General features: G+C 38.1%; 2 protein-coding genes across 3 annotated transcripts in view; one reads left to right on the forward strand and one right to left on the reverse strand.

Annotated features, from left to right (window-relative positions):
* The window catches only part of dclre1c (DNA cross-link repair 1C, PSO2 homolog (S. cerevisiae)), a 17,191-nt gene extending 13,063 nt beyond the window's left edge, over positions 1-4,128 (reverse strand). The window contains exons 1-7 of one of the 2 annotated variants that reach the window (XM_028044162.1): positions 3,438-4,127; positions 3,303-3,354; positions 2,213-2,297; positions 1,243-1,302; positions 1,107-1,162; positions 286-387; positions 81-153 (exon numbers count right to left, since the gene is read on the reverse strand). In XM_028044162.1, the coding sequence (XP_027899963.1) occupies positions 81-153; positions 286-387; positions 1,107-1,162; positions 1,243-1,302; positions 2,213-2,297; positions 3,303-3,354; positions 3,438-3,546 (537 nt within the window). In that variant the 5' untranslated portion in view covers positions 3,547-4,127. Of the gene's footprint in view, positions 1-80; positions 154-285; positions 388-1,106; positions 1,163-1,228; positions 1,303-2,212; positions 2,298-3,302; positions 3,355-3,437 lie in introns of both variants that reach the window. The other variant, XM_028044164.1, reaches the window with a different exon arrangement.
* A 1,579-nt stretch (positions 4,129-5,707) lies between these two features.
* On the forward strand, positions 5,708-12,121 carry tmem243b (transmembrane protein 243, mitochondrial b). The gene is made up of 5 exons (XM_028044145.1): positions 5,708-5,959; positions 8,695-8,910; positions 9,001-9,051; positions 10,094-10,198; positions 10,706-12,121. The coding sequence occupies exons 2-5, from the start codon at positions 8,833-8,835 to the stop codon at positions 10,823-10,825; spliced, it is 354 nt and encodes a 117-aa protein (XP_027899946.1). The 5' UTR covers positions 5,708-5,959; positions 8,695-8,832; the 3' UTR covers positions 10,826-12,121.
* Positions 12,122-12,211: the final 90 nt, after the last annotated feature.

Raw genomic sequence — 12,211 nt, forward strand, 5'->3', positions numbered from 1 at the left:
CACATCATTAGCATGCTAAACAGAGCCTCCAGCATTTAGTGACTTAGCATCATTAGCTGCAGCAAAGTAAAATGACTCACCCTGCTGGGGATCTGGTAGAAGCGCGGGTCGTAGAACGTGGAGTCCAGATAAACACTCTGTATGTCTTTGACCCTGAGGGACATGGAGCGGACGGTCAAGATCCAGACCCAGCCAGAACCACATGAAGTCGAGGTCTGGAAGTAGGGAGTGCACGGGCCACTTCCAGCCCACAAGCCAGAAGTTTGAAACCTGTCTTGGCTTCACCTGCTGCCGGAGTGCAGATGCTCCATCCTGGACGCGTCTCCGACCGCCAGCCGGAAGTCCCCTGTGTACAACACGTTTCCATGGCAACCCTCAAACAGGAACCTGGGAACACGAGATACAGGCAGACATGTACAGGATATCTGTGATGAAACAGGAAATACATCACTGCCACTTCCTGTAGACCTATTAACTGGTCAGATCTTAACGATTCCTTAATCCAACTGCTTTTGTTTCCTTTGTGATCAAACAAATTCCGGACTCTGAACCGATTCATGACTTAGTGTTCAATAGACTCCTGAATCTGAACACTCTGGTGAACTGATTCCCAACATTTAAACTTCTCACACACGGAAGATGAACAGATTCTTTGTTTCCAACACTGAACGAACAGATTCCTAACCCCGAACGGGTCCCTCCCCCTTTGTTTCAGCGCTAAGAACAAGGAATCTGATGATTACTAGGAATCATTTAAAGAATCCGTTCAGAGATCTGATCAAAGCGGTGGGGAGGGACCTGTTCAGGATTAGGAATCTGTTTGTTCAGTCAGATCTCTAAACAGATTCTTTAAATGATTCCTAATAACCAGCAGATTCCTTGTTTTTAACACTGAACGAACTGATTCCTGCCTCCAAGCAGATTCCCACTCCACACTCCTGGTGATGAACTGATTCTCAGACTGAACGCATTCTTTTACTCCACTTACAAGTGATCTGGATCAGCAGTTCTTTGGAGTTTTAGCTGTTTTTCACTACATTTCTGTCCACAACTTGAATGTTTTTAGAGGAAATCTTTGCTAAGCCACAAAACTAGACGTCACTCACATGACGGATCCAGGACAGTGACCTGCAGGAAGTAGCGTCACCACAATTTCTTCTTTCTGTCCCACAAACAGAAACCCAAAGTTAGAAACAAAAGCTGAAAACCTCGGACTGCAGCTTCGGACCTGAACACACCGACCTCTCCGGATGCTTCGTCCACCAGGGAAATCTGAGTGGGGCTCTCCAGCTCCAGAGGAACCTGCGATGGAAACCAAACTCAGCGCGGATTCCCAAAGTGTTTAAGTCTGGCAGATCACCAGGCTTAACTTGCACCCCCTCCAGGCTGAGTTTGTTTACTTTTTATACATAGGGGACGGTAGAGTTCCCAAAAATTATAGTCAAGTAAGAGTAGCACTACTACTACATATTTTTGCTCAAGTAAAAAGTAAAAGGTAGCCGTCCAAGAAATTACTCAAGTAAAAGTAAAAAGTACAGCGCAGTAAAAATACTCATAAAAGTACATTTTTCAAAAAAAAAGTTACTAAAGTACATTTAATTGAGTAAATGTAACTAGTTACTACCCAACTCTGATAACAGTGACAGCAAAAACTGTCACTGTTTTCACTGTTACTGTTAAAGAAGGTTAAAGAGTCTCTTTGGTGAAACAGCAAAATGACAAAAAACTTCATTGGAATGAAACAGTTAACTTTCAAAAGAATTATATTTACATTTTATTTTTTATTTATGTCTGCCTTTTTTAAGACTTTAAAAAAGGTGTTTATGTATTGGTAATAATGTCTTCCAATAACACATAGTGCAAATGTTACATTAACTCAAGGTAAATCTGTTTACTACTAAACGAACGTCACTAGTATTGATGTATTTCCTATAAGAAAAATGTTTATATGGCAACACTTTTAAGCATTTCAACCATAATTGTATCATATTGAGATTTTATGTAACAGACCAACACAAAATAGTCAATTGTTGTGAAGAATTGTAAAGTTGACAGGAAATTTAGAAATTTCCAGTCAACTTCAAACATTTTTTAACTCTAAAACACAGAAGGCCTCAGGATGACTGCCCCTGCCGCAGAGGGCTTTCTAGGGGAAACTGTGGATGGCCTCAGTGACTGGTTTGGACCTGAGACCAGAGGGGGAAGTACTCACTACGTATTCCTCCCAGAAGGCGTACTTTGGGTTGTTTAGCAGCAACTCTTTGGTCACAAAGGAGCAGTAAAGTCTGACGGTTCGACTACAAACACAAACAGGAAGTAAGTTGAATTTACTCTTCCATTAAATACTTTAATATGTTTTTTTGTCATATTTTTTAAAACCGTCACCATGTTGTGACGGTATAATATGAGAAAAGATCGAGCTCCTCTGAAGAAATGCAGCAAAAACAACCAATCAGAGCCAGGAAAAGGGTCTTATTGTTGACAATCAACTTCATGTACACATGGCTAAATGTGCTAATGGTGGAGAAACAACTTACAGCTGCAGGAAAACAATTTATCCATCGTCATGCTATCCATGCTATCTAGTCTTAGCATTCACAACAGGCTTTGCTAGTAGGCCTGTCCCAATAAATCAATTAATCACATCACAAATTAAAACGATTTGTCGTTTTCCAAAAACTGGGGGACAAAAGTCTTCAGTTTGGTGCGTTGGTCACAACAATCCCTTTTTAGGAAGGACAATTTTGTTTACAGTGACTTCAACGTCAATTTTATTTGGCGTTTTTATTTATTTCAGATATTTAAAATGTCTCCCAGTTCCAGTTTTCAATGTTCATTAAAATTTAAAGTTCATTGATCTTTGAGAATGTTTTCTTGCATTATTATGCCATTACCATTATCTTCCTTAACAATGGTCTCAAAACAACAATGTTTTCGTTTATCTTTATAACTTCTGGGACAATTTATCATCAAGCAAAATTTTATATTGTGACAAGCCTACACATTTTGAGATTGTGATTGACAGCGCTAAGACCCGCCTCCCGGCTCTGACTGGTTGTTTCTAGTTAGCACTGGGAGAAGCCAGGGAGCTAATTTTTCACTTATAGTCCAACACTATATCGTCACTACAGTTTCAACAAATATATGAAAACAGGTTTTTGATCAAAGTTACATACTGCAACGTTAAAGGTTTTTTTTAAAGACTCCATTTCCTTTAATAATAGCTCCCATATAGCACTAACAGAGGAAAAAATACTTTAATTTCGTCATATTTAACCAAACGACAGGTAAGATGTGCTCACCTGAACTGCAGCTTTCTCTTCAGCAGAGGTCCTTTCAGTCCTTTCATGTGGTCTGAAACGGAGAAGAAACCAAAAAGTCACAAGAGTTTACGCGACAGAGTCGAAAATAGCTAAAATATTCTCCGGTTTAATCACCTTTGTGACAGTGAGAAAGGAAATAAGCCTGCGCGTGCAGGTTCTCCCTGTCGAACCGGTCCAAAGACACGGTGGGATACTCCTTCATCCGACCCGCGAACGAACTCATCTCTCAGCCGAACCGTTCATCCACACCGCCTCAAGTTAGTTCTGCTTCAACGCTATCATCTCGGTTTGTTTGTTTGTCCGCCCAGTTCAACTGCTCTTCTTCTACGTTCCACCAGGAAGTGATTTCAGAATGTCGCCATCTGCTGGCGTAATGGTCCATCGACGCCTTGGCTGCCGCTCAGCGTGTCCGCCATATTGTGGATGGCAATTTTTAAAAATTATTATTATTAAAATCATCATTAAAGTTTAAAAAACAGAATAATAGGGCACACTTCACAACAAAACGTTCAGCAGAACACATAAAATAGAGGACAGTATGATAACACAAAACAATATAGTGTGAGAAAATAAGCTGAAATCAATACCATCAGATAAGGACATTCAATTCTTAAATTATTGAATAATTAAAATATTATTTATTATGTTGGTATAATTATGGAGGATTTCTTTTGGTTGTTGCGATGATTTAGCACTCTCCTAAATAAAATGATTTAAGGAAAAACAAAAAACATTGAAAATAGAGTATTTTTCATTACACTTATGAATTTGAAAAAAAAAATAGAACAAATGAAGCTTTCAAATGTTAACTTTTCTTTTTGCTTTTTATATTTCTTTTACAATACAAAAAACTACTTTTTTAAACAGCTATTTACAAAATTACAATCAATCAAAGCAGTTTTTGTTGAAAGGCAGTCAAAATTCAATTTTAAAAACCAAATAAAGAAATAAAATAATATTTCTGTATTTTTCAGTACCATTACTATTTGAACAATTGTTCTTCATTTTGATATATATTTTTAAATTTTAATGCTTACATTTATTTTAAATAATTTGAAACCTATTTCTCTCTAAAAACAGTCTTTGTGTTTTATGTGGAAGTTTTTATTTATAGGTCTAAATATTCTTTAAGTTATTGAAAAAAAAACATCTTCTGAAATGTTATAGCTTTTGGTTTAAAAAAAACAACTCTGATTTTAAAAAAAAATCTATCATAATTGCCTAATAATCCGATACTATCAGAGTTAGTCCTCTTCTTCTTCTGCTTTCATGTGGAAAAGTTCAAGTTAGAAAATCACAGTTATACGATTATTTTTCATCAGGGTGCCTGAATAGATCCTATTTTTTACATGCTTTCAGCTCAATCTCCGGAAGATTTTCACTAATTATTAAGAAAAGAAAAAGAAAACCTTCGCTCGAGTCACTCCGCTGACGGCATTCATTTGAAACATAAAAGAAGCTCAATCTCCGCCTCCGCCGGCGCACTGAGCTCCTCATCGGCTTGTAAATGATGCAGAGCATCGTAACTGCTAAAGAAACGGAAAAACTTCACATCCAGCAAAAGATTGATTAAAGTTTTATTTCCCTTCAAACAGCTACCATCTCACTTAAATGAGCAAAATGTTTCATTTTCAGGTCATCATAACTGGTGAACAACAACAAGTTAAATAAAAACCGAGCAGTTTTCGTTTTCTCAAAGGTTGTTTTTCTATATTTCAGAGAAATGTGACGCCTGTTCGCTTGTCTCGTGACTATACAGGACTAAAGATGTGTTTTCTTTGCTGCTATAAATCTCTGGGCCTGTCACACTCTGCTCATGTGATGGTAACTTAAAGGGGGGAAGATTATGCACATTTAAGGATTTATCACCTGATGTAGAAAGTTAACTGTAAGTACAAAGACAACTGATCCCATCAGCTGATTTAACTACAGTCCAGCTGGTTCTGCAACAAAAACAAGAGTTCAACTGTACAGTATTCAATAAGAACAGAACAAAACAAAAATATCTGTCTAGCTTTTCATTTTAAGACTATAAAAAATATTACACAATGAAATTATGCTTGTAGGTTTGACTGTTTTTATATTTAGCTCTTCAGTTCATGAACATTTTTAATTACAAAGTATAGTTATTATTAATATAACAATTAACTTATGAATTAATAATATTTATAATGACCATTATTATTAATAAGAATCATTACTAGTAGTGATTAATAGTATTAACAATTATTACTGCAATAATTTTAATAGAAATCATTATTGATAGCTTATTATACTAATAATTAATAATCAGTGTTGCTATAATAATGATTATGAAGAATAACATAATAATTAAACAATAATTAAATAATTATTTAATGAATAAGAACTATTTTTAGTATAATTATAACTCAACAAATATATTTGTTTGGCTGGAGCATATTGCAATGTCAGGCAAACTGAGATTTCCGGAGCGCGCCTCCGTCCCTGAACCCCTCTCGGTCGGCTCAACAGTTAAAGTGAAGTCACCTTTAAGGAGCTTGAAAACTGGAGCTACCGGAGCTTATTCCCTTTAACTCTGACCTTCTGTGAAACCATGTTTCCACTCGGATCCACTCGGGATCTGTGAGGCCAGTGAAACCCGTCGGAATCGAGAGGTTTGCGGCTTGTTTTGGTTCATTTTCCGCTTAATGTTTTGATTCTTTCCGAGCGGATGGTCTGTTAGCTTAGCTTCTTCTGCCTGCTGTGAGTTAGCCAGTAGCGAGTAAATCTCAGGACACTTTACTGCTCCCGTAGGTTTAATTCTTTGTTGGTTTAACATCAGTAAGTAATGTTTTCGACGTAACTTTAAGATAAAATCACTTACTATAGGGTAAATGAGGATTGCACACTTTAAAACAAACAAAATGTATATTGAAGTAGATAAGCTCCGTTTGATTCAAGCTAGCACTTAAAATGTTTATTTTCATAAATCTGTATTTCTTATCAAACGGCAACCTTTACTGATTGGGTGATTTATTTTTTAAATATGTTCGTCTTCCCAAACTGAACATCTTGAGTTTGTTTCATTAGTTTCTGTGTTGCTGAGAAGAACCTTAAAAATAAACATTTTAAATCAGGGTTTGGATACGGATGATATGTTTTAGTGGCTCTAAAAAGGCTAGTAAATATGCTACATTTTCAGAGTTATTACATTTTAAGTTTAATTCAGAAATGCCTTAGCTCCAACCCACAAAGAGTTGGTGATGCTGGGGACAGGAATGATATGCAAGCAGTAGCAGTCAGTCTTGCAGCGTATCTGAAGAGGCCTCTGACTGAAGAATGTTGATGTGTGTCCAACATGACGTGCTAAGGCTCAAAATCTGGGATATTCCACCATACCATGGCAAACTCTGCTAATCCACCTAATCTGCTTTTGCCGCTCCTCTTTAAATTCGTCTGGCCATTTGATTAGAAAGATGCTGGAGTAGGGGATAAAATCCTTGAAGAGATAGTTTGAACTTCCTCCTCCTCTCTCTGCATTCATCAGCTATAAAAATAATACGTCGTTGCCATGGTTACGCATCATAAAAACAGTTTGAAAGTAAAAATTTTTTCTTTTCTAATTATTTTTTTAAAATTTATTTCCTCTTTGAATGAATCTGCAGAATATTGGTGCATTCTTACTTTCAGACTTGGTAAATTATTGAAAATCTAAATTAATTTGATAATTTCAGCTCCTTAAATAATAATAAGTTATTATCTACTCTGATGGTGTATTGTTGTCTAAATTAGCTCCAATTTTGTGAATTTAATTGAATTTTTTTCTGTTTTACTGACATGTTGGCTCATTTTCTGTGAAATGTTTCATTGTGGGCTCATTTTAAGAAGCCTAGTGAATCACAAGGCGGTGCAGGAATGTAGCTTTAGGCCAGGTTTATTCCAGTTTATAATGAGCCTCTTGTTTTCTCTCTCTGGTGTTTTTTTTTTTGCTCTGCAGAGGCGTTTTTCCGTTTCCCCGTCTTCTCAGCCAGGACAGGAGGAAATGAACGCAGCTGCGTGACTTTTCTCCTCACTCCTCCTTTTGTTTCCCTTTTTATCATTTCTGCTCTGAGCAGAACGTGAAATGTTTCGTTTTAGCTTGTTTTGTCTAAATTTAGGCCGGCGGCGCCAGGTGTGCTGACAGAAACAGGAAGTAGGGAGGTTCTTTGAAATCAAAAATGAAATCTCCTCTATGTGCCGTTTCGGAAATATGATGGTTTACATGATTAAAACCTGCTAGAAAGGGAAGGAAACCATAAATTTATTTGTATTTTAAATAGTCAAAACAATAAATTTTCCTGCTGGTTCCCTGAGAAATAAAAGTTATTCCAGAAAGTAACAGCTTTTCGTTTTTTCTGGGTTACAAACTGTTCGTAAAACAGTGGAAAGTATCCACTCCCTGGGAAAGTATTCACACTTTCCTGTTGAGATTTTACATAAAAGACCAGAAAAGGAAACTCGGTGTGAAGAAAGTGGCTCTGGTTTGAGCTTCCTCTTTTGGTCATGGTTTGTTATCACAGCTGAAAATGAGAGGAAGTAAAAGGTTCAGTTAAATCAGTTCAGCTGTGGGCTGAACGTGACCCGGCACCACGAGGGAACCACCATCCGTCCTTCCTCCCCAAAACAGAACCAGCAGAATTTACTGTTCATTCTGATTTAATTTTCCCTTTTCTGACTTCAGTCACAGATTCATAAAATCAGGAACATTACACAGTCCTCAGCATTCAGCAGCAGAGTTTTCAGTCAGAAGCTTCTTCAGACAGCTGATGTAATACAGACTGCTACAGGAGAGCCTTCCTACCATCAGCATCAACAACTCTTTAAAACCTTAAATGAGTTAAAACTACATTTCATTTTTTAGTTGAATTTTCGTCCTTAAAACCTTTCCTTCCTGTTTTCTTCCTTATCCTCTTTTTCCTTTCTTTTTGTATTATCTCTTTCTTTGTGTCCTTATTTACTCACTTTCACTCATGCTTTCATTCTCATTACCTCGTTTTTTTTCTTCCGTTTTTGTCATTCTAGTTTCTCTCGTTCTATTGTTTTTTTATCTTCTCTAATTTTTCTCATTCTTGTTTTCTCAATTTTTTTCTGTTTTTTCTCATTGTCTCGTTCTCTGTTCTCCATATTTTTAGTTCTTTTTCCTCGTTCTCTCATTTTTTTGTTCTCTCAATTTTCTTGTTTTTCTATTTTTTCTCACTTATCTTCTCTCTCATATCGTTATTCTCATTCTCTCTCGTTTTGTCTAATTTTTTCTCCTCCCGTTCTGGAAGCCATGTTGTTTGTTGCGTCATTCAGGAATAAAAACCGTCCCTAACTTGATATATTACAATATGTGGTAAAAACGAGTTTCTGCGTCTCTCCTACCTTCCAGCCTCCGCCATGAGTCCACCCGGCCGTTCGCTCTGACCGATTCACCGACGCTGGGCTGGAGATGAGCTGTACGCAGTGGCTGAGCGTTTCCAGGAGGCGGCGCTGTTGAGACGGGAGTGATCGGGTTTCTGCCGCCGCCATGGACGAGTTCTCAACCCGGACCTACGGCACCAGCGGCCTGGATAACCGACCTCTGTTTGGAGAGACGTCGGCTCGGGTAAAAACTCCCGTTAGCTCAAGATTCAATGGTTTTACCGTATTGGGTTCCAGCTGGTTCTGGAGTCACATGTTGAACTTTCTCCTGCAGGATCGGATCATCAACATGGTCATAGGAGGCTTCACGTCTGTGGTGGTTCTGGTGAGTTCTGCTGTTGATCCATTTAGTTTCAAACCCCTCCCACTGCCAGAACTGAAGTTAAGCTTTCAGTTACTGAGTTTTCTAAATATTTGAACCCCTTCATGACCTGCATCTTTAGTTCAGAGTCGGGTTTCTAATAGCCAGACTGCAGCTTCTCATGGCTGAAGTCTGAGGCTGTTTTAACACCTGGTAGCTCAGTAGTTGCAACATTTGTTCCATTTCCAGCTGCTGTGGTTCTCTTTCCTTCCTGGCCTGTGGGGGCGCTGTAACAAGAACCACTGAAGGAAACAACATGAAAACTTCTGAAGACACTGAGTGCAACATAATTCTTCATCAAATAGAAAAAAAATTGAGTGGGGTCAGATTTTAGAGGTTGAAGGATTTCTGTTTTGACCGCGAGTGATTTCTCCCGCTAGCGCTAGGCTAACACATTTGTTTTGGTTGTATTTACCCAGAATGCCCTACGTAGTAGTCTGACTCCTGCTTCTGGAGGGGTCTCCGGTCCACTTGGTGTTCACACGTGCATTCAAACCAAAGCAAAATTCTTTTTAATCGCACCCAGACCAAGGGTTTGTAGCCAGACCAGAGTTAGCTTAGCATTTACCAACCAAACTGGACTTTCTAAAAAAAAAAAAACGGACCGGAGTTGGATTAAAGTGGACTGCCAAGCGGACCGGAGACCGCACCAAAAGCAGGAAGTGGACTTCAGCGCAGAGCATTCTGGGTAAACACAACCCAGCATAGCGTTAGCAGGAGAAATGACTCCTGGTCTTTAGTCAAAGACAAGAGAAATCTACAACTGCTCAAATCTGACGGCACTACATTTTTGTTTCCATCTGGAGGTTTTAATGTTATTTCTTTCAGTGGTTCTTGGTGCAGCGCCCCCACAGGCCAGGAGGGGAACAGATCAAAGGGGTTGCTAGATTTGTCAAAGAGAACCACAGCAACTGCAGATAGAATAAATGTTGCAACTTTCACTTACCAATCGAGCCGATCTCCGCTGTGAACGTTCAGACTAAAGACTGATCTTCTTGTTTCCTAGGTAACCGTGATCGGCTCCTTCGTCTTCCCCTCGTTGCCTCCGCAGCCGCTCAACATCTTCTTCGCTGTCTGCATCCTGCTGGCGTGCGGCTCCACCATCGTGCTGGTAACTAAAACACTGATCTAAAATACTCTCTGGCTTTTTAACGCAATCTATGTACAGATGGAAATGTCGCTGTAATACATCTCTAACTTTTGCATTTTCCTTCCCAGCAGACAAACTTGAATTTAAAGTTTTGCTAAAAATCTTTCAGGTTCAAGATTCTGGAAACATTTTTGTTGAATTAATTTTCACTCAAAATGGTAAAGAAACTCCGGCAGCAAAAGTTTGAGTTTTTAAGTTGTAACTTAAAAAAAAAAAAAAAAAAATCTTTGCTTTGTTGTCATTTAAAAATATGTACTTTAATACTTTTACTCTGTAACTGTTTTTACATTTTAACCATCAGTATTTTGGTCAAACATAATAAAACAAACATTTTAGATGAGGATTTAAAACTTTTCTGCTTTTAAAATGGCAAAAAAACCCAGAGAAACTGCTGATTGTAAAAGGATTAAACAAAGATTTACTGTTTCTAGGTGAAAGTTTAAAGTGAAACGTTTTCTTCTTCTGCAGATATTCTGGTACCGACAGGGCGACCTGGAGCCCAAATTCAGGAAGCTGATCTACTACATGCTGGCCACCATCCTGCTGCTGTGTTTATGTGCCAACCTTTACTTCTTCGACGTCAGGTAGAGGAAGAGGAGGAGGAAGAGGGGACATCATGGCGTTGTCTGACAGAGGGAGGTCCAACGTGGACCGAGACGGGACCGAAAACACGGAGGGTTAAAGTTCCCGGGGTCAGAGTTCAGATGGCGGAACTCAAACAGAATCGTTTAAGTCGTAATGAATCCTGACCCTCCAGCGAGGATCAAACTTGTGTTTCTGGAAATAAAGATCTGAACACATTTAAGCCTCCACCGGGGGCGCCAGAGAGTCACAGTGATTCAAAACCACAGAATGAAAGTTGAACATTGAAGTTGAAAAATGTTTCAGTTTAAGGAGGTTAGCTTCCTGTAGGGCGATTTGAGGCTGAAACTGGAAACCTCTGAGTTTGGATTAAAAGGACATTAAATCTCACGGTGCGTTCAGGGGAGACTCTACGGTCAGAAATTCAAAGCTTCTTTTAGTTTACTAGTCGTAACAGGAAGATTTTTCACTTTAGATCGGGATCAAGTGAAGCTTTTTCTGCTTATTTACTAGATGCTTGTAAGCTGTTTGATAAAATTAGAGCTGGGCAATAAATCCGATTAATGATAAATTTTGGTTTATGAGGATTTTAATTTTGGAAAATCTGGATTTATGTCCACCAATTCTCTCCGTAATTCAGAGTGATGTCAGCACACCCAGGGCGGCCATCTTGTTTTACTATAAGAATAGTCACAATAATAACGGAATAAAGTTGTAATATTACCAGAATAAAGTCTATTAAATAATAAATAGAAATACCAAATCTTTTAACACATTATCAGTTAATAATCAGGACTTTAAAACTGTCAAGGAAACAACTGCATTTATTTCAAAGAAAATTCTACAAAAACCGACTTAGTTACTTCGGATCCTGACTTTTTTCTCATAATTTAGGTTTTTCTGGTAAAATTGTGTCTTTATTTTGATAATACAAATTTATTCTTGTAATTACATATATTCTAGTAGCCTGGTCGTATTACTCAGACGGATTTAAATAAAAACCACACAATCTGATCCAGTATGAAAAAGTAAGATTTTAATCTTTTTTTTAATTGCCCAGCCCTAACTGAAATAATCTGCTCCGTTAATCCTGCTGGTGTTGAATCTGAGCTTGACTCGTTACGCTTCGTTAATCTGCCTAGAGACGAACGTTTGTTCCTTAAAACTGGAAAATAAAATCAGAGGAAAGTCAATTTTAGATTCAACATACAGAAATTCACAGTTTTCCCTCCATTTTGTCACTTTAATGTGTTTTATTGTGATTTTATAAAGTAAAAGCCTGAATAATATCAGTCAACTGGCTTCTGTGTCTAACTGAATGTTGGTGGAAATGCCGACGTTCCCTGAACGCCTCAGAGATGTTTATACGAAACGTTTCTTTCAAGATGTGAA

Source organism: Xiphophorus couchianus, chromosome 17, assembly GCF_001444195.1.
Source record: "Xiphophorus couchianus chromosome 17, X_couchianus-1.0, whole genome shotgun sequence".
Classification (NCBI taxonomy): Eukaryota; Metazoa; Chordata; class Actinopteri; order Cyprinodontiformes; family Poeciliidae; genus Xiphophorus; species Xiphophorus couchianus.